The sequence below is a fragment of the Molothrus ater genome, chromosome 3 (assembly GCF_012460135.2).
Source record: "Molothrus ater isolate BHLD 08-10-18 breed brown headed cowbird chromosome 3, BPBGC_Mater_1.1, whole genome shotgun sequence".
Classification (NCBI taxonomy): domain Eukaryota; kingdom Metazoa; phylum Chordata; class Aves; order Passeriformes; family Icteridae; genus Molothrus; species Molothrus ater.
In genome coordinates, this window is record NC_050480.2 from 35,788,531 (window position 1) to 35,811,285 (window position 22,755).

Consider the following 22,755-nt stretch of genomic DNA (forward strand, 5'->3'; position numbering starts at 1 on the left):
CAAGGTCCTTCTCGCTTTTGTGTAGTCCCGGCTGCATATTCCTTTTTCAGATAGTCTTTCTTGGGATGATCCAGTTTGCTGAAGTAACAAAACATTGCCCAGGCAGAATACTCAGGTGGTTTTCACAGGCAGAATCACCTTGTGAAAGGATCTGTGAGCAATTGAGGCCAGTGTAATGCTGGGGATGGATTGGGCAGTTAGAAGTGGGCTGAGGAAGCAGAAGTTGCCTCAAGAGTGGTGGTAGGAACTCATAAAACCAATATTTCTAGTTAGTTCATGATTTTTTGATAGCCACTAAATATTTTTATTTCCTAAGCTTGCCATTGAATGAAGTCTTGTCAAATTGAAAAATCTGAGTAGGAGTTGGTGGTGTTTAAAAAAAAAAAAAAGGAAACGTTAAGTTTCCTTGTTGATTAGTTGTTGTGTGATTTTCTGTGCCAGTTTGTTCTAAAACATGATGGAGATTGGGTTTTTGCTTCATGTAGGTTCTGTGGAGTATTTGCACTGACATAGTATTGATTTGGTTTTGACCAAATGGCCTGGTCTTTGAGTTACCTACAAATCCCCATCTCCCCATATGTTCCCACCTCCTTTGCTCCTGTGCCAGTTAGTCTAATTGTAGTAGTTTAAAAAACTTACTGCAAACTTCTTCCTATATTTTCAAGTCCTTGTCTCTTTAAACAGAGGTGTTCTCTTTTCTTAAAAGGGCACTCAGTTCCTGTGGTTCTGCAGAGTACTTTTCATGCTCAAGCTTGTGAGGAGTTATTTAAACACCTGTGCATCAGTGGAACCCCCAAGATCCGATTGCACACTGGCCTTCTGCTGGTTCAGCTCTGCGGAGGGGAAAGGTGGTGGGGTCAGTTTCTCTCAAATGTCCTGCAGGAATTGTACAATTCAGAGCAACTTCTCATATTTCCACAAGACAGGTAAGATATAAATCTATATTGATACATTACCTATGGATCAGTGAAGCAATTTCATTGTTCATAATTTAGCATTGGAGTTGACAAAATGAGACTGAAGGGCACTTATCCATGGTTTTCACTGATTTAAGAAATAGACCCAAAAAAGTACTGCAGATGATAAATGTCCAATTGCAGTTATTTATTGCACCTATTTGGTTCTTACACCACAAAAAATTTGCTATTTTTTCTTACTTGGAGATCTTTGCATACCAAGCAGGATTGCTGTCTAGTGGCAAAAGTGACCTTCTCTTTTATCAGACTTAAAATGTACCTTCATCACAGAGCTGCTCTTCTCCAGTATTTGAAAGTGGGATTGAGACTTGAAGGTACACTATTAGCATTCACTGCAAAAGACTACACTGAGATTAGAGCAAGAACATGTAGAGTTGAGCACTGAATGTTGGATATATTGATTATTTCAGATTATTGATTGAAGTCTTTAATATTCTAAATGTTAGCATTTTATTTAAATCAAACATATTTGCTGCTTAGAGGCTTTCTGCCTTCTTTGAACAGCAACATCTGTATTCATATATTTTTAAAAGAATAATAATTAATTTTTAAAATTATTTAATTCAAGAATATAAGAATCCATTGATTTCATTCTCTTTGCCTGCTATCAGTAATATGTAGTAGGAAATAAAATGGATGAGATCTTGTTTCAGATGTGGAAGACTCTGCTGACCTCTTGAGGGTGAAAGAGAAGATGTTCACCCTAAAATGCTGCATTAACCTTAACAAAGATAAGAATGTGAAATCTAGTCTACTAGCTGGGCCACAGTACTGCTTTCTGTGTCTCAGATGAAAGCCTGGGACAATAATGTTATATAAAGGGTGTAACAGCATATTACTGATTCTGAAAAAGAAATAAAATCTTAAATATGTAAATTTTGTTTTTAGGGTCTTCATGTTGCTTTCTTGCATTGGCCAAAGATCGCTTAGCAACAGTGGTGTTTTAGAAAGTTTACTTAATCTCCTGGATAACCTGCTGTCACCACTGCAACCTCATTTACCTGTGCACAGAAGAACTGAAGGTAGCTTTCTAATTTGGGAGGTTATTTTCATATTCATTATAAACTAGAAAAGTAAGAGACTAACTCAGAATTTTTGGTGTATTAAAAGAAGAAATTGCTTGTTTACTATATTTCTAAAACACAGTTGTCTTTTAAAATGTGATTAATCTTTTTGTTCTTTAGGTGCTAAAAGAGATTCCTTCCCCCACCCCATTAAAACTGAGCAAAATATGTTTGATTATTTGTATTTCAGCTAGGAAGCTTGGGCAGAGTGGGGGGAACACTCAGTGTATAGGCAGCTCTAGTGAATGAGTTTGGAATTTAATGGTTTGGAGAGAAATGCACCTTTTTGCTCATGAGATCCTTTCTAAGTTTCAAGTTTTGGAGGTGAAACAGATACGAAAACAAGTTTAGGTGTATCTGCATGGTTTCTGCAGACTACACGGTTTGCTCTTGTGGGGCTTTTTGTAATTACAAGGAATTTATATTTTTTGATCCTAAAAATATACTGAAATTATATCCTGCAAACTTGATTTTCTTTGAGTGTTCTCTTAACTACCCCGACGGTGACACAAATTCTTATTTTTGAAAACATCACACCCTAGGCTACTTCATTTGTTATGTGCAGGTAGCACTATAGAAGCATCAGTTGTTTAAAATTCTTAGCCTTGTGAGGTCTGTAAAGTGCCAGCTGAGTCTCTGTCCTTACAGACCTACAGCTGGTGTCAGAAGCTGTCCTATTGCTTCCCACTGATCTACCATGTGCTTTCTCTATCGGGGCCATATCCTGCTATAGTCTCTAACTAGTTTGAGGCAAACCCAAGCTTACATCTCCTCTACCTCTGTTTGCACTCTCCCCACAGCTTCCAATTCCTTTCATAGCTCTTGCCTTACTAGTTGTCCTCATGGAGGACTTTAGGAAGCAGAAGTAACTGATACTTCAGAGCTTTATTTGCTGGTCTTCCAGCTTCCTTCCTCCTGGACAGTACAGGTGAGTACTAGGGCAATATTATGTGTGGTGGAAGCATCAGGTATGGCAGAAGAAATTCCTTTTTGAGAACTGTCACACATAAATCAGGGCCAAAGGGGTGAATACTTACTGAGAAAAAAGTGAGAAAGCAAAGGAAAATGAGAGCAAGAGGTGAGTTTTAGGGGTGGAGAGAAGTTGTAAACTTTGAGACCGGAAGAGGAAAAAAGGAATAAGCAAAGACATTTGGAGGGAGGGAGGGAGAGAAGCTGAGAGATTTTTTTTTTTTTTGGTGAGATAAAAGGAAAATAAATGGTCTTGTTTTAACAGAAGCATGAAAAGGTATGTACTTCACTCTGCAGCAGGATCCTTTCTTTTTATTCTGCCAACCAAAAAGGTGTGTAGCAGTCACCAGTGCTCCTCATTTCTGTTCTTGCAATTTAGTCTGTGGTTCCAGTCCAAGTCCTGTTATGGACCTGTTGGGGTCCTTCCTCTGCCTCCATGGGATGGGCTGCTTTCTGTCAGAGTGTGCTCAGGAAACTGCAGTTAACAAGTCAGGCTGCATCCTAATGCTTGGATGCCAGCAGCTACATGTGATTTTGGATGGATCATTTCTGTGCCTTAGTTTTCTTGTTTGATCTGCATTTAATAATAGTTTGAATTAATTGCAGCTTTTTTGAGGTCAGTGCATGAAAAGCAGTGTACTTAAATGTGGCTCAGCACAGTGCACTGATACGAAAATGTGGGTGTAACCTCTCGTGCTGATGTCTTTGCTCTATGTTGACATGGTAAAATTATGCCATTTACATAATTACTGTAATTAAGTGGTCATTATTTGCATATTACTACATATTATTTGTTTCTGGTTTTGTTGAGCAGTCATGAGTTCACTTTGGAACTGTTTATTAGGATTTCCATGTGCACCAAGAATTTTCTTGTATGATGTGCAAGATGGGTTTTTTTTCCTTTCTGCCTGTACAAAAACACAGCATTTCAAGTGTGAGACTGAAATAGGCATTAGCCAGTCTTTAGTGCCACCAGTGTCGTTCATCTAGTCTGAAGTCATCCTTGGCTTTCCTGCAACTTATTCAGATAGCTACATGAAATGCACTCATGGAGAAGATGAAGGTATCAGTATGCATGGTTATAACTGTCTTATTGGAGCCCTGCTTCATGGAGGAGTTACGTACTGTAGAATTTGAGATACCTACTTCATGTACTTTAATGCAAGTAGCTGTCATGCATTTGGTATTTAGGAAATTTAGACATTAAATTTTTGACTCTTTGTAAGAAAAATGCTGTTTAATTTTTAGCTTGAACAGTTGAGGTAAAGCTTTTGACATCCAACTTAACCAGACAAAGGGAACTGTGACATTTTCGTTTGCACCTAAGTTTTATACTGATTTCTTTCCTCATTTATGAGTGCTCAGACTCTCTCCTTTTAAAAAACAAAAAGAGGGGAGTGGAGTCTTTGTGGCCTAGTGATGTGAAATATGTAATGTTTGTCTTCAGAAATTTATTAAAGCACTGAAATTTGTTTATTTTGAAGGAGTTTTAGATATTCCCATGATCAGTTGGGTTGTAATGCTGGTGTCCAGACTACTGGATTATGTAGCTACTGTTGAAGATGAAGCAGCCACAGCCAAGAAACCTCTGAATGGAAAAGAGAGGGAACGCTTTTTGACAGGTACATCACCTTTATTATCAAACGTTCATTCTATGAGTATTATTCTGGGAGGTGTTCATTTTCTATTCACTTGAAAAAAGAGATTTTAAGAATGCATGTTGTGATCTTTTTTTCATTCTTGTCTACTTATTTAGATCTACATCTCCTTATAAATGTAATCTCTTTCATTTTTTCAAGTGAAAAATGCAGGATTGATTTTAATTTGTGAAATGTCTGTATATTACCCTATGACCAGGACTTTACAATTGAACACGCACCATGTTGAGACACTTGGTATTGTGAGAAAGGGCCAGCAGTATGACTTTATAAATGTTTTGGTATTTGTACCCACTATCTTTAAATTGGTTTTTGTCTGTGTTTCATTTATTTAATAATAATAGTAGTAGCAGTAATAATACGTACTATATATTGTTGTTCTTGTTGTCATCGTTATTGTTATTATTACTTTGATTAGCTATGGTTTTCTTCTAATATCTTTTCTAAAAATTAAAATAAAGCCTTTATGTTATGAAGATGTTTTACTATATTTGCTTAGGACAGAGTTGCTTGCCTGCCTACGTGTTCTAAGAATAATGAAAAAAAGATGGTACCACTGCATTTTAATATCACACAGAAATACTATTATGAGTGGGGACAGTTGAATAATGCCAAGAGTTCAGTTTAGCTTGTTTTTTTATTACTTACTATATGGAGATGCTAACCATTGAAACATAAAGGCTTTTCTCTAAAGTTAAATGAGGGTTTAATAAGATGGATTAATTTTTAAAATTTTATTTCCATTAGGAAACCAGTGGAGTTTTATAAATAATAGCCTTCACACTCAGAGTCTGAGCAGATCTACTAAAGGCAACAGTAGCCTTGATAGACTGTATTCCCGAAAGATCAGAAAGCAGCTCGTGCATCATAAACAGGTGACTTCCTGCATGGTAGTGGCCATTTTCACAGAAGTGTGTCTCATTTATAGGATATCTCATTTCTTGAAACAACAGCTTTGGCATTGGGACTCATTCAGCCTTGCTTTTGCATAGGTCTGATTCTGTAGCTAAAGGCTGCCTAACTTCTTTGACATTCATCTAAAACCATGGGGCAAGGGATCTGCTAGAAAAACAGATGTTGGACTGTACTGTTGTACTCTATTGGACAATAAATATAATGTACTTTCTACATAAATCTGAGTACAAGCACCTAAGCTGTGATTTAAAAGTATTTTAAAAGCTCAAGTTACAGTTTGAACTGAAGATTGCTATCATGTGAACATACTGATCCTTTTAACATCTTATTGCTTTAATTTTCATTTATTCCTATTAACATTTTCTTTTAGCAACTTAACTTATTAAAAGCAAAACAGAAGGCTTTGGTGGAACAGATGGAAAAAGAGAAAATACAAAGCAACAAAGGATCATCATACAAACTTTTAGTAGAACAGGCAAAACTAAAGCAGGCTACTTCAAAGGTACGATGCTCTGAAACTGTAACTGACTTCTTGTCCTTTATGTGAAAAGACCTGTTCCTGCAAAGTCATTTTTGTCTTACTTTGACCTTATTACAAAAAGTTGTTTGATCATGGCTGCTATCAAGTATATTCTAATACTGAAAAAAGCAGCCATCTGGAAACTTACTGCTCTGTGAAAAATAGTTTATTGTTCTACAGGATTCTTTTAGGTAGTCATGGCAAAAAATACCAATAAATTTGTAGCTTCAGGGATGCCAGTCATGTCATTATACTTTGGATAACATGCAGCAATAGAGAGATAAAGTAGTACTTTATATGGGTAGCTTTTGTGCATGATGCTCTTCTAGATGCTTTCCTGGTTGAGTAATTGAAAATATTCATGTCAATGTCTGTCTTCCTGAACTAATAAATACGACTTTTGAGAATTGTTTTTGAAGTTTGTCATAAGCTCTTTAGCTTCCTGAAGGTACCCACCACTTCAGTTGTGACATCTTGCAATAGGCCCAGATATTGAGAGTCGATGATGTAGTTAAAGAATTGATTCGGCTACGAGAGGAGATGCTGAAATTTAGTCATTTCAGACAATGACAACATGGACTTTGCAGGGAACACAAAAAATGTGTAAATCTTTCTAGCTACCAAACTTAGGTGATATTTCTCTTGAATTATCAATATTTTGAGAGAAATATTTCTCTTGAAATATTTACTCCCTAGTTCAAGAAGTATTCATGTCTGTTAGGATGCCTGAAAATAGGTCTGTGGAAGGAGATTACATGATGTTGGACCTACAGGCAATCTAAAGGAAATCTTAAAATTTCTAGTAATTTTGGAAAAAAAAAATCACTAGCATAAAAATAAGGCCCTAAATTTTCACTAACTGTACTTGTCATGAGCTGTTCTTTCCTGCACTATCTTCTGCTTTATTTCAGCAGGTTATACCAAGGTACTACTCCACTGGGGGCCCCTTGAGACACCTTTAAATGAGTTACTGACTGAACTGTGCTGTCCAGCTGTTTTAAGTCTCACTTTATATTAGCCATGTTGCATTAAAAAAACGTGTTGAACAAAAGATCTTTCCTCTTGTAGTTTCTTGTAGTTAAGGTGTTACTGCACCCTTGAAAAGTTGCATTTCATGCATGTTTTGCTATTTCGCCTACTAATCACTTTTAGTTATGACAAGCTGTGAGTGACATGAGACGTGTACTGCATTTAGGAGAAAGTGAAACCTTTGTCTTACTAAATAGCTCTTTCTTTGGTAGCTACTGCTTAAGTGAGATTATTAGAGGAAATTGTATTATCTAATGACTGCTAGTGTAGCTGATACAATGAGCTGAGCTGCTAAATGAATGCCCTTGGTGGATGAGAGGATTAATAAAAGCACCTTCTTTTCTCCATTGCATATAGGCCCTCTGTCAGAAAGGTTTTAGTTCAGAGCCATTATCAAAAATCAAACTAGTTCAATTTATGGTATGAATGATACATACTTTGTATCATGGCAGTATTAAGAAATTGAGAAATTCCTGATGATTTATCAAACGCGAAGAACTGAAAAGTCAGTGTTCTTGTAAATTTCCATGCTATTTTTATATGAAGTTTGTTTTATTGTAACTGTAGCTTTATGTCCATGTGTGGAAATATCAAAGAAACTTTGAAAATATGTATTTTCAATATGTGTTATAGTACACGTAAGGCTTAATTGGCACTTTTGCAGAACTGAATTTGATTATGCATTTGTCATCTGAGATAAGATACTGCCAAAACAAATTTCTGCCAATAAAGCCTTCATTCCATTCCAGATGCTCATATATTTTTAGACTTCCTTCTATTTTTTTAAGGAGTTCACAGTCTCTGTTATTGCTGCCACACTGATTCCAGTGGGAAAGGATTTAGAGATCAGTTTTAAACTGTAACTGTTGTTTCAAATTTAATTTCTGCAGCACTTCAAGGACTTAATACGCCTGCGTCGAACTGCAGAATGGCCTCGTTCTTCTTTAGATACAGAAGTATCAACAGCAAAGGAAACTCCAGAAATTGAACCACTTCCCTTTACACTGGCACACGAACGTTGCATTTCTGTAGTGCAAAAGCTGGCACTCTTTCTCTTGTCCATGGACTTTACTTGTCATGCAGATTTACTTCTTTTTGTTTGTAAGGTAAACATAATATGGAACATCACTATGTAGCTACAGTAGCAACCACATTACATTAGTTTTCTATTGCTGCATTTTTGCTTGTTTGATGGTAAGAATTAACTGCAGCACTAAAATGGCTACTCATTTCTGGTGAAGTAGTTTTTCTGATCTGTCACTTTTTGTGTGACTTACAATATTGTGGCTTCAAAATTGCATGGAAAAACTACCTTTAAAAAAACTATATCCATGTAATTACACTTGTAAAATTCTAAAGTATGAGCTGGTAAAAATACCTGATTTATTTATAAGCAAAATCTAATAATCATAGAAAATAAAGTTATTATATATTTTCATAGGGTTTACTATGAAGAGGCATATATTTATCTCTCTTATTTTAATAGGTCCTTGCTAGAATTGCAAATGCTACAAGACCAACAATTCATTTATGTGAGATTGTAAATGAGACTCAGTTAGAAAGATTATTGCTGCTTCTTGTTGGAACCGACTTTAACAGAGGAGACATCTCCTGGGGAGGAGCATGGGCTCAGTATTCTCTGACTTGTATGCTGCAGGACATTCTAGCAGGTTTGTTTTAAAATCATATTCTTTAGAAGGTATCTTACACTTGAATCTTTCTTCCTTTAGTATTTTGGGGGGGAGTTTATCACTATGTTAATCTGCTGACACAGTCTAAATTATTAAAAAGCCCCAAAAAATCATAACATTTAGGTTAGTGTGTAAAAATATGATTTAAAATTGCAATTAGAGTAAGTTGAAAAGTTACATTGAAAAGTTAATTTTATGTGACCTGATTATTTGGTAATTATTCAGAACATTACCTCTTGAAGAAATAAGCCCCCAGAGGATTTAAAGTTACATGAAAAAAATGACATTGGCGTAGACACTGGGATGTTAATTTGTAATGGTAATAAAGTTTGAAATTAAGTTGTCTGCTTAATTTAATACCTAGGAGAGTTGTTGGCACCTATAGCAGCTGAAGCTATGGAAGAAAGTGCTTTGGGAGAAGATGCTGGAGCTTCAGCTGGAGATTCTGATGACTCTCTCCAGCAGGCCACAGTTCAGTTAGTGGAAACCATAGATGAGCCTTTGACACATGACATTACAGGTAAATTATTCCATAATTCTGTATGTGCGTATTCATTGAAAAGAGTAAAAAAACAATTTTACTCATCTGTCAAGGTAGCAGTAAAAGACTTTTTGGTGATAGTATAAATAGTTTTGGATAATATAGGCAGATTGAGTAATTAATTAAGTTAGTTTTACATCTGGCAAGTAAAAAATGGTTATTTTTCATATTCTTTTTAAAAAGGCAACTTGATTGCATATTTGAACTTTTTCCGCAAATTTTAATAGTAAAAAGGTTAAAATTATCTTTTAAGTGTATTATGCATCCTCATTGTATAATTTTAACTTGCTAATGTTAATATTCCTTTCATGATTCAAGGTGCTCCACCCTTGTCATCATTGGAAAAAGATAAGGACATTGATCTTGAATTACTGCAAGACCTGATGGAAGTTGATATTGATCCTTTGGATATTGATTTGGAAAAAGATCCCCTTGCAGCCAAAGTCTTCAAGGTATGTCACACCTAAATTTTCAAGATAACCTTTACATGTGAGATAGAAAAGTCCTTACTCTCTTACACTTCTTCAGTAGTGATATTTGTTATCTTAATCCTGCTACTAGTTTTTTGTGATGTTTAATGTAGAATGACAAGAAAGAATGCAAATATTCACTTCTCAGTTGACCACAAAACATTTTACCTTTGCATGAAGATACTTGTGTAAACAAGAGGTTCTGAGTTTACTCACACGTTAGCACGTGTTGAAAACAACAAAAGCATAATAGAAAAACAAGATCTAGTCTTGTTCTTTTTATTAAGAACAGAGCACCATTTCTGTGACTGATCTTAAGATGAGTTTATGTTGTTAGTATTGTATTTAAAAAAGGAGGCCAACAGTAGCTTGTGCTCAGATTGGCTTCAGACTAAGAAGAGAAGCAACTCACTTCAAAATTTACTTCACTGGGGAACAAGAAAATTACTAAGTACTTTGTACTAAAATTAAGGCTAAAAATACATATGTTGTACAATTACAATGTTCTCAATGTCTATGAAAAACCAAAAATATTTAGACTTTAAAGAAACACACTGTTCATAATGAAATATTGAGTGTCTTTTCTCTGTTAAGAAGGATAACATTTGGAGTTTTTCCATGCCTCTCACTATTGACTTAAACCTCTCATTTGAATTAACCTAAATTATCTGTCTCACCACTTGCTCAGAAAACACTGAAATTTTTTTCTGTATTTCCTCATATGTCCTTCCACCCATCACCTATCATGTAAACATTTTTTTTCTTTAAATCTCAGTCTACCACCAAAAATTACACTTACTGCTGAATTTCTGTGTTACTGATGTTTCCTGCCTTCTTTGTTGTCCTATCATGTAATGTGGCAGTACTCTTTAGTCAGCTTCATCCAAGATGTCTTTATTGTCTTATTACCTGCTTTGATGTCTACCAAAAAATCACCATAAAACTTCTTGATTCTTCATCCTTCTTAATATTTGCTTCCTTATCTCAAAAATAAAAGTTGGTCTTGGATCTTACCTGTAAAAAGACCAGCATGTGCAAATTGCCTTTATACAGTGTTACATTACTTTTTTCCTTGTGTACATAGGCTTTGTTAGTGTCTGAAATTATGACACAAGTAGAGATTACTCAGCTGTTTCTTTTTCAGAGCCCAGTACAAATAGTCCCTGAGCCTCACTGAGGCTTCAAGGTACTTAATTAGTACAGTTAATAGTATAGTATAGTATTCTGTCACTATAAATACTTCCTCAAAATATCTGTGTAATGCTCTACTTCTAAATTTACAATATGGTACAAATGTGAGAAGAAAAACTGATGTTGACATTTTCAAATTGGCTTCTTGAATCTTTGAGACAGGTAACTACACTGCTGGATTTTGATAATCACTAAGGATTCAGTAGCTTATACTGCAGTAAGGGTTGAAACAATTTTCTAAAGCTATCAGAACCAATCTTCTAGTTTTAATTTTTTTTAACTTCCACATTTGTTGTTAGTCATGAAAAGCTTTTGGCAATCTAAAGACTTGGCATGTATTGTTTTTCCTTTGTTTTTTGTTTATTTTTTAGCCTATAAGCAGCACCTGGTATGATTACTGGGGCGCTGAATATGGCACCTACAATTACAATCCTTACATTGGTGGTGTTGGAATTCCAGTTGCAAAACCACCTGTAACTACAGAGAAAAACGGATCACAAACTGTCAGCATATCAGTCTCTCAAGGTAAGCAATGAATTGAAGTTCTGTTCATGGTTTCTTTTCTGTAATGCTGTATTTGACACCTTAGGACAAGAAATTATTTTAGCAATATCTATGTATTTTAAGAGGAAAGAATTACATTTTATATATGCCACTTTTTTTTCTTCCTGTAGTAACTGAGAGAATATAATGTGAAACTTACATTTAAAAAAGCCCAACATAGCAGAAAATCTTACTTTCTAACATTTTGGAATGCACTTATAGGCAGTTTTAAATCATTTCTATTTTCTCAGGAAATTTTGGAAGCTCTTTTGTAGTTGGCTCTACCCCAAAGGAGTGAAGTGGCACACTTGTTTCATTTGTAGGAGTACTACTGAAATGGGTGATAAATTTTTCTTTTGCCACACTGGGAAAAAACAACTTTTTGGTTCTCATTTGAGAGCTCTTGCCTTAGGAAGAAATGACTTGAACATATGCAGATTGTCATGTGTGATAGTAAAGTAAGTGTGGAAAGAAATTTGGGTCTGTTTCACAGAAATACAGTATTTCAATAATTACATATTTCAGGTCTGTAAGAATGTTATCGAAAATTAGAGGAACAAAGGTGAGATGAGCTCAGTTGTTCAGAGCATGGTGCTGATAACACCAAGGTGGTGGGTCCAATGCCCATATGGGCCATTTTATTAGGAGTTGGATTTGATGATCCTTGTGGGTCCCTTCCAATTCAGGATATTCTATGATTCTGTAATTATGTATGTCCTTGATATACTCAGTTTTACCTTTTTTGTTGCCTTCTGTAGCTTTAGATGCACGTCTGGAAGTTGGACTTGAGCAGCAGGCTGAGCTGATGCTGAAAATGATGTCCACACTGGAGGCTGATTCCATTCTACAAGCATTAACAAACACATCTCCTACATGTAACTACATGTTGTCAAATCATTCTCTTCACATAATGATCATGATGCTTTGAAGTTTTTAGTAATGTGTTTGTAGTCACTTAGTAGCTGAGAAAAAGTTACACTTTGCTTGCATTTTCTTATTAGGCTGAACTTTAGAGATAGCTCTTTATTCAGATTTCTGATTAACTTATATGCCTGTATTTAAGACATTTTGTGAAACAGTCAATAATGCATGTGGATTATGCTACAAAGAAGGGAAAATTTTCAGTTTTAGGTTTAGGTGCAAGCAAAGATTAGGCTCCTGTGTGAAGCTTCATTCTTGGTGTTTGAAAACTCTTTGCATTCGACAGTTACACCTACTGAGTGATGAAAGTGAAAATACTTGAATACAATTTTGAACTCAGCTGTTCAGTGAGCTTTATGTTACAAAAACACTCAGTGTTTTACTTTTCAACCTTTTTTCAGTGAGTTGTGCTGCACATCTTGTTAAAATGTGTTTCTTTGTAGCCCTCTGGGTACTTCAGTATGTGCGCAGTCATTGGCTGAGTATGTAGTGATGGAGTAGGTTTAGTGATATCTTCGGAGTTTACTCTCTGGAAGTTCATTATTGTCTGCAACAGTTGCACTGTAATGGATAAAAGAGATGTTCCAATTGTTTGTCTTACCAGGGCACTGCTGTAATAGCTGTGAAAATGTATTTGTGTGGACTCGGTTCCAAACAGTTTTTGTCAAGATGGAAATGTTTGATATTCAAGTATGCCACTACTATGGCAGTCAGTAGTCCAACTGAACACTGTGTTGAAGATGTTCTTCTAATTTATAAAAAAGTGTCTTTCACTTAAGTACAAAATGCAGGAAATAGTTATGAAATGACTTCTGGCAACTTTTCAGAGTAATTCATGGGGGAATGGTGCCCTGTTTTGTTTTCTAGTGACGCAGTCTCCCAGTGGCACAGATGATTCCTTGCTGAGGGGATTACATGCTGCTAACCAAAATGCCCAGCTCATTGTGCAGTTGTCATCTATACCTATGCTGAGTGCATGCTTCAACAAACTCTTTTCCATGCTGCAAGTCCACCATGTTCAGGTAGAGAATTTTGAATTTTAAATGTTCTGATAGTATTTTTCTCGAAATTTGAGAGTTGTTTTCCACTACTTCTTGCTACCTAGGATTCAAGTAATCTGTTAGGTTTTGTGCTTCATTGCTTATGAATATGTCATGGACAACAGTACTGTAGTAGACAAATTAGAACAATGTAATAATCAAAGCTCTGAAAGCCTTTGTGAAAGCAGGCATTGCTTGTTACAGTGGAAAACTGGTATACATTTGCATATTTAAAAACAAGTTTGTATGTCCACTGAATGATAATTGTTTGCTTATTAATGAAAAATGTCACTAAGTGACACTTAATGACATTTGTGGAGGTTTTCAAAACCCAGTTGAATAAACCCCCAAGTGACAAAGTCTGATCTCTTCTTTGGCATTTCTTTGAGCAGATTGGATTGGATAACTTGCAAAGGTTCTTTCCTGTCTGAATTATCCAATGATCCTGTATGGTAATAGCAAATTTAAAAGTTTGCTTTTTGAGAAGTCACTGGTTTAGCAATGCTTTTCTTGATTCATACAAAGGAATGCCATATTTGGATAGAGTGGCTGACTCCATCCCTCAATTGTTCTTTACGCGAGAAACTGTTTTGGATGAGATGTTTAAACATCCTTGATGCTTCCCCAGAATATCTAAAGTTATGTTCCTCGGGGGAATTATTCAGAGTAAGCATTAGCATCTCTGAGGTTTCTCATTAGATAAATGGGCCTTTTGAATAATTTTGGTTGACTGGGAAACTGTCATTTTAATAACATTCCAAAAGCTTCCCTGCAAACCTGTAAGCCTACCTGTACATGTTACAGTTATAGGGTTATGATAAAGATATTTCCAAACAGTGTGTAAAGCTGCATTTTCTTAACACAAGTTTGAAGAAACTTCTTCAGAGAAATTATTTGGAAGAAATCAATTACAAAAACAATAGCAGAAGCATTTTCTAGTTAGGCTGAATTTGCCTTGAATATTATGTTTAGCAGAATTTTCAAATCCAGTGAAAGAGAGAGTGAGTGTGTGTGTGCAGTGAAATAGTAGCAGCTGAGAATGTAGATCAGGCTTTTAAAATTAAAATTTTGATGCTCTGGGGTTCTGAGTTTGTTCTCATAGTGGGTTTTTTTCCCTTTCTTTCAGCTTGAATCCCTATTGCAGCTGTGGCTCACGTTAAGCCTGAATTCCAGCTCCTCTGGAAGTAAAGATAGTGGTGCTGATATTTTCCTTTATAATGCTAACCGAATACCTGTTGTTTCCCTAAACCAAGGTAAAATACATTAAATATGGGAAATGAGTTTGGGTTTGGGTTTTTTTTAAATACTCAATTTTTAATAATAAGCAAAAAGTATTGCAGTAAGTATTTTTGATAAGATCAGTGTTGAGATAATTTCTATGTTCTTATTAAAGAACTCTTGGTCTCATTTTCATCTTAAAGCGGAAAACACATTGCTAGAGTGTATCAGAGAGTTGATTCATTCAATTTTTATAAAATGGTAAAATGGTAACATTTGTGGTTCTTAACTCAGAATTATTCCCAAAAGGACTCATTAAAATATGCTTCTTAGTCTGAGATGAACTCTGCAACTGTACGCATTTTTCTGACGAATTTAATCTCCTTTATACCATCCTATGATCCCTCCCTTAACAAAGGGGTCAGCAGAGTGGGAAAGCTCCATTACTGTTGAGCATCAGACTACTAATCTAGTATGAAGGCATGCTGAATTTTATTTTTTTTTTCAATTTGTTATATATTTAATTAAGGAAGTCTATGGTATCTTGTGGTGATAATTATAAATGTTAATGTCTGATATAATGAACCTGTTACACTGACTTCCTGAGTACATTTGAAACGAGTTTCTTTGTATCGTTTTCTTTGACATGTCAGGGTCTGTACACTGTAGAAAGTTCTGTGGGCCAGTTCCTGTGAAGCGTTGGTGAGGCTTCTTTTCCTAATTTCCTGCAACAGTGGTTGCAGGAACAGTGACAACAGTGGTCAAAACAAAATGGATGCAAGGAACAATAATATTAATAACAATAATCAGCATAGCACCTTGCAGTAAAAATTAGAAATTTATAGTAATACCTTGAAGATTAAAACTTGGAAAAAACTGTTTTTCTTGACAGCTTCAGTAACTAGCTTCCTGTCAGTTCTGGCATGGTATCCTAATACTTTACTCCGGACGTGGTGCCTTGTGCTTCACAGCCTAACACTCATGACAAATATGCAGCTTAATGGTAAGTTTGTTTGGTTGGTTTTCTTATGTTGACAGTTTTAGAGATGTACAAATGAATGTTGCTTCCATCAGAAGACTTCCAGAACATTCCTTCTGTCATATGCATGCTTTTGTTCTCCATTAACTTCGGGCTTTTCAAGAGTGAGCTCCTTGAATTGCTTATACCGTGGGAAGCAGAAACCCTTATGGTAAAAGAAAATGTCATTATAAGTAAGTCATCAGTATCTTCCAAAAAACATTTTAGGACTAGCTAATGATCTCTGGGAATTAGTTTTGTAGTAGGAGAAGTAGCAGCAGAGAGGAGTGATTAAGTAGCTGTGAATGAGACTGAAGTTTTTCTAACAGAGTAGGAATATTTCTGTAACTATGCAGGCACCAGTCACTGCTTATATTCAGCTATCTGAAAATAAGCCCCCAGCAGCTGAATCTATTAAAATAGAAATCCAGCCATTTCATTTCCCTATGCATACCAGAAATATCTCACATTCTCTATATTGCTCCATAACACACTAGAAATAATCTCACTTTGGGAATGAGATTTTGCCACAATGCTGATAGAAATTAAAGGAAGTAGTTTTTAAATACTGCCTATGAATCTTTTTTTCATATTTGCCATTTCAAGTAATTGACTTTAAGATGCACTTTGTTCGCAAAATTTTTACTTTCTGTGATGGTATTTTGAATTCAGTCTCACAAAAATCTGCTGAAATTTTTGCCATCAGATGAAGAAGTAGAGCAAAAAACTAATGAAAGAGACTTAGGCACAAACTGAGACTTCACTCTTATTCATAGTATTTGAGAATAGATCATGGCCTGATTTTTGGAATAACTGCCTTAATTAACAAGCACATGTACTGTCAACTCTTGAGTCAGTCACACCTTATCAGAAGGGATGATCACATTCAGACCCATGTGTGAATGTCCCTGTAACTCCCCCAGGGTGCAGTTGTGTACCTGAGCCAGTCGTGAAAAGGGAACATTGGCATGATGGCATTGATCAGAAAGCATTGTCCCACTTCCACAGGATCTGTTTCATACTGGGCTTTGTTCAGGCTTTGAACTGATTCAGTATACTAGTACTGCAAGAGTAAGGCTTCACATTTAATAAAGCTCATTTGTTTGATCACTGAAGGGTTATTTTGATTCAAATTCCAGTCTTCAGAGTTCTTATCTGTTAAGCTCCCTACAGTTTTATTCTGAGAAGTCTTTGCATGTGCCAGGAACAAAAATACTATGATTGTTTACAGGATAACAGAACACTTGGTCTCTGTCTGACAAACTAAAAAATGCACTAGAGCCTTATTGAAGTGTTGGACTAACAAAAAAAGACAAATCAAAATGTCTGTATCTGTTGCACCTGCAAAATTAATCTTGATTTTCAGGAATACTGCCTTAGCAAGCTTGGAACACTGATTAGATGGTTTTGGGACTTTGTATCTGTACTTACCGGAAAACTCAAAATTGTGGTCCTGAGTAAGCAGTTTTTGGTACCTGATTTAGCTGACAATGTTTCTACGTCATGAAATAAATATAAGGGTTTTGCACTAGAATTACTTGATTTACATTTAATGTTCAAGATTACACACATAATTTTTATGTCTTTATTTTTAAGCTGGTCCAAGCAGTGCCATTGGAGCTCAGGAAAGTACTGCCCAATTGTTGGTGTCAGATCCCAACCTTATTCATGTGTTAGTGAAATTTCTTTCTGGCACTAACCCTCATGGAACAAATCAACACAGTCCACAGGTAATGAGCAACTAAAATAAGAGAAACTTCTTGCAATAGGATTTCAAGACACTTGACAGAAATATGTGTTCATTCACAATGTATTATATCCTTGTCTTGTTTCTTCTTCTAGTTATAGACTTAGTTGGTTCTGGTGAGCAGCCATAGAGAAATTCATGTTGTTGATACACTCTCAGTAGTGCTGGTATTTTTTCACAGCTCTCTGGAGACTTGCCACAGGGAGAGGATGCCATATGTGAATGAAGTGTTCCATTCAGTTACTTTCCCAAAGTCTTGTTGGGTTGGGATGAAAATGCCAATGAAGATTAAGTTTTAATAGCTAAGAATTCCTGAACTTAAAATTATACTTCATTTTCTTCCTGTTTCTGAATTCATGTGGTATCTGCTGCCTCTCCTAATTTCAATTAATGTTTTCTTGTTTTTTGCCATCTTTGAAATATCTGCGAATAGTGTTTTAAAAAAAGCCCAAGTGAACTTAACTGTAGCTAGTATTTGCCAGGAGTCTCAGTTTGAGAGACAGAAAACACCTGGTAGTTCCACGGGGTTTTCTTCCAGCAAATTTTCGAGAAAATACATAGTCATTTCCAGAACTTGAACACTGCATAGTGCCATTAAAGTACATACTTAAGTATGTACTTTGTGAAAAAACATTCAGATTAGCACAGAAGTGGATTCTGTATGGAGTACAGTTTGCATTACTGAAAAGAGAGTCTCAAGCTGAAACAAAGACAAAGAACTGAATTTCTTGCTTTTGACTTGTGATTAATAATAGAAAAATACATAATATAAATGGATACAGATTAGTTTGTAAAGATGCTGTAAAAAATTTCAAAAATCAAGTTAAGCTCTGAAATACTTTCCTGTTCTTAGAAGATGTAAATGTTCTTGAAGACATTTTAGTTGTATATAATTCTTCCTAAAATGTCTTTTCTTCTAGGTTGGGCCAACAGCAACACAAGCTATGCAAGAATTTCTTACTCGATTACAGGTGCACCTCTCTTCAACTTGTCCTCAGATGTTCAGTGAATTTTTATTGAAGTTAATACATATACTTTCAACAGAAAGGTAAATCTTACATGTTTGTTTTTCTTTCATGCCCTCCTTTTCTTTAAAATCTGTGTGATTGTGAATCACACCTCAGATGTGTATCTGCCATGTCAATGGAAATCATCATTGTTGCTGCAGCACGAGCAGCAGGACCTGGGCTGCTCCTGGCACATGGAAAAGTGCATCTGGAATCCACACACATCTGTCTGTGTGAGGGAGTGTCAATAGAGGCACTAAAATGTCGGAATGATTTTATTTAAAGCTTGGTGAAGTAATTCCTTTTGTTGATGAGCTTACCTATTTAAAAAACTATTCTGAGAGGTCTGAATTAATGAAAGACTCCAGAAACTCATAGTTTCTGGAATAGAAAAATAGTAAAAATAGTACAGATGTCTTTTCTCACATGGTAGGATGAATTGTGAGATTGCATCATTCTATTTATGCAATATGCATTTTTACTGCTTTATCTTTGGTGGGTTCTTTTTCTCTCCACATGACAGTGGAAAACACCCTCTGTCCCACTCTCCTGGGGCCTATTGATGCTCACTAGTGTAGAGAAGTGCCTCTGGCCAGGGGAGAGAGAAGAGCTTGTGGCTCATCTTGCACAGTTCTGCTTCCTCAAGGCAAAGCTGATGGGCACAAGAGTTTGTCTCAGTGGTACACTGGAAATAAGGCAATTGCTTCGTCTGAAGTACACTAGAAAGCATTTCTTTCTGGTATTAATGTTCTGCTCATCTCCAGACAAAGGCTTCCCATAATTAGGGATGAGTTTCCTCCGTTCTGCATTCCCAGTAGGTGGCACTGGTGTTATCTATTCTCTAATCTTACAGAAAATGGTTTCTGCCTTCTCCGAGAGATTTTACCTTTGTAACTTAAATTATAGGAGTGGTGTTTACCAAGTTATATAGATGATCAGTGATTTCTATGAGACATGTCATAATACAATAAAATCATTAATTCACAGTGAATCTTGGAGTGTGTATCTGCATGCCAGCATTTGTTTAAAATAAGGTATTGAGACCACTGAAAGGGTAGTTTTTGAAACGTGTTAAGGTTTTTTGTGAAATGCCATGAAATGGAAGCAAAGCACCAGGAAGGGATTTACATGGTTATTTCAAAGAACACAGATAATTATGGAACTGTACTGTGTCTGATCATAAGATTAGTTGTAAAGAAAAGCAGTATTTTCCTGCCTTTTAGAATGACTTAAATTCCAAATATTTTTTCAGAGCTGTTTCTATAAACTGTTTTGTTCTGTATTTAATTTTAAAAGTTCAGTTAAGATTGATCAATGGGAAGAAGAAAATCCATCATGATTTCCTGTTAGCAACTAAATAATCCTCATGATATTAAAGTATTATGTGACTGCTTTCCATGAGGTTTTCTTGCAAATGTTGGAAACTTTTCACCAAGAACTGAACAGGACTGTTCAGCCTGTATGTAGACTGTTCCAAGTATTTACCTACAAAATTACCTGAATTACAAAACAAAAGATGAATCCTAGCCTTTTTCAAAGCTAACCTCTTAATCCTTACTAGTATCGGGAAGGTGGTGGCATGAGTAGGTTCTGCAGGCTGTTTAATGACCAGTATATTAAAAATTACAGAAACTTGATGCAGGTGGAAGATTAGATTTTGCTTCAACATGCATTTCTGGAAATAGCTGGATTTTTATTTATTGGAAGTCTGGTGTGCTTTTGAATCCTTAAAAAATCAAGGAAAAAGACCGCACTCAAACACCCAAACCTGTATAACTTGTAATATCTCTCTTTCTTCCTCTTTTATTTCTTTTGTTTCTTTCAGGGGTGCTTTCCAGACAGGCCAGGGACCATTGGATGCTCAAGTGAAACTCTTGGAATTCACCTGGAACAGAATTTTGAAGTTGTATCAGTCAGCACTATTTCTGCAGTGATTGAGTCCATAACCTTTCTTGTGCATCATTACATCACGTGTTCGGACAAAGTGATGTCTCGCAGTGGCTCAGACAGCTCTGTGGGTGCTCGAGCCTGTTTTGGAGGGCTTTTTGCCAACATTATCCGTCCAGGTGATGCCAAAGCAGTTTGTGGAGAAATGACAAGGGATCAGCTCATGTTTGATTTATTAAAACTGATCAACATTTTAGTTCAACTGCCGCTTTCCAGTAACCGAGAATACAGTGCCCGTGTTCCAGTAGCAAGCAGCACTACAGACAGTGTGTCTGATGAGGAGAAGGTCTCAGGAGGCAAAGATGGCAATGGAAGCAACCCTAATACTCAAGGATCAACTGCATACGTGGCAGACTTGGTGTTGGCCAACCAGCAAATTATGAGCCAGATTTTGTCTGCTCTTGGCCAGTGTAACAGCAGTGCTATGGCCATGATTATTGGTAGGTATTTTCTGAGTAATGTGCAAGGTCTCTTGGGTGGTGAAATGTTTAAAACTTCTGCAATCTCATAAGCTGCTGTGTAGATGTGAAAGAATGTGTTACAGAAGTGACAGGAAAAAAAGAGAGAAAAAGCTAAAGGGAAACCGATGCATGAACAAAGCCCCTAACAGGAGGTGGGAGACAGTAATTGAAACCAAACAGGAATGTGTTTGACATTTGAATTTGCTGAATCTCAGAATGCTTAATGTTAAAGGACCTCTGGAGATTGTCTAGTCCAGCCTTCCTGCACAAACTCAGAGCCACCTCAATTGAGAGCAGATTGCTCAGTACCTTGGTTCAGATGGGTTTTTAATTGAACTCCACAGCTGCTGTGGGGCAACCTGTTATAATGTTCAATCATTCCTAAAGTAGAAAAGCCTTTTTCCTATGTTTAAGTGGAATTTCCTGCATTTCAGCCTGTGGCCATCAAATGCCTCTATGCATTAGGATGAATTAGGATGAGTCTTCTTACAAGACACCTTACCTCAGTTGTTTGCTGGACTGGATGATTTTCCTTTTTTAAATCACTTTTGGAAAATAATGATTACAATCATGTCCCTTTCATAGAATACCTAAACTATTCCTCTGTTTTATCAGAAATTGCATTAACATCATGTTTTAGGAGTTGCAGTCATATATATGTGGATGGGATCTTCCTCTATGAACTGAGGGAGATGATGATACTTAGAAATCAAAGCTGCTGTTTGTCAGACATTTATCTGAGGTGCATTTTCTCAGAGTCTACCTGTCTTTGTGACTTACTGGTGTGCTGTGATGGTAGCATAAGAATTTATTTGCACAAGTTAAACCACTGGCTGAAATACCAGGGATTTCTGCATGTGCTGAGCATTTTGCAGGAGGATAGACAAAGACCTGCACTCCATTTCAGGTGTAATAGTTGTAAGATTTTGTTCTCTTTATACTCATTTTCTTACTTTGAAGCAAGTTGCTCTGGCCTTCTCTGTGCTGCCTCTTTTAAGAAGATAGAAAACTTAACCAGTGCTATTATCAGGAAACAGTTACTTGTTCAGTGAGCCCTCATGAATATTAGACCAGTGGTTTATTACAGCATGAAAGCAATTGAGGAAGAGATAGTTATCTGTAGTAGTCAAATTAAACAGGAAGCAGAATTTGACAAGCCTGCATTGTGCTGTTGGAACCTTCCTGAAATTAATTCCAGAGCATCTCCTCCATCACTTTGGGTAGTTGGAGTCATATTGCAAATGCACTTATGAACACTGAAAGTAGTTTGTTCTGGGTGTGTGTTTCTTTGGAGTGAAATTCAGATACTCTTCTCAACTTTGATGTCTTTCCAAACCACTGACTTTTGTCTGGCAGTTGTTTTGCATTTTTTAAGGACAGGTTGGAAAGAAAGTTTTTTGAAAATGTTTTTCATTGAAATTAGGCTTCTGGGCCACCTGATCCCTTCAATGAATTGTTCTTCCAAAGGGTTTTTAATTCAGGTTATTGAAAATAATCTGTCCGTGTATTTTGGGAATATGTAACACAGCTATTTGTGGGTTTAGTTCCTTCAAGAAAAACTATATTAAGTTCTCTCCCAACAATTTCTGTGAGAAAAAAAAAAAAAAAAACATTTTGCGAGACTGCAGCCAGGGTTACAGAGGATCTGAAAATCAGTTATGAGCATATAGTAATAAATATGTAATAACTAATGCAGTATGGAAAGGTGCTACCAGGACAGGTAAACAAGAAGATGTCTGCAAATGTTACTGATAGGTAGTGGCTCTGGTGTCAAAATTTATGCCAATAGTGTTAATTTACTACATCTGGCAAGCCAGCTGGTCAGGAT

The 22,755-nt window shown here is 36.2% G+C and overlaps 1 protein-coding gene across 1 annotated transcript in view; it reads left to right on the top strand.

Annotated features, from left to right (window-relative positions):
* The window catches only part of BIRC6 (baculoviral IAP repeat containing 6), a 175,842-nt gene that overhangs the window by 62,704 nt on the left and 90,383 nt on the right, over positions 1–22,755 (top strand). The window contains 18 exon segments of the mRNA XM_036380755.2: positions 707–926; positions 1,866–1,999; positions 4,495–4,632; positions 5,416–5,543; positions 5,954–6,085; positions 8,023–8,238; positions 8,619–8,802; positions 9,188–9,343; positions 9,683–9,816; positions 11,397–11,550; positions 12,327–12,443; positions 13,357–13,511; positions 14,656–14,782; positions 15,640–15,750; positions 17,362–17,495; positions 18,433–18,560; positions 20,345–20,403; positions 20,406–20,906. Coding sequence (XP_036236648.1) covers positions 707–926; positions 1,866–1,999; positions 4,495–4,632; positions 5,416–5,543; positions 5,954–6,085; positions 8,023–8,238; positions 8,619–8,802; positions 9,188–9,343; positions 9,683–9,816; positions 11,397–11,550; positions 12,327–12,443; positions 13,357–13,511; positions 14,656–14,782; positions 15,640–15,750; positions 17,362–17,495; positions 18,433–18,560; positions 20,345–20,403; positions 20,406–20,906 — 2,928 coding nt within the window.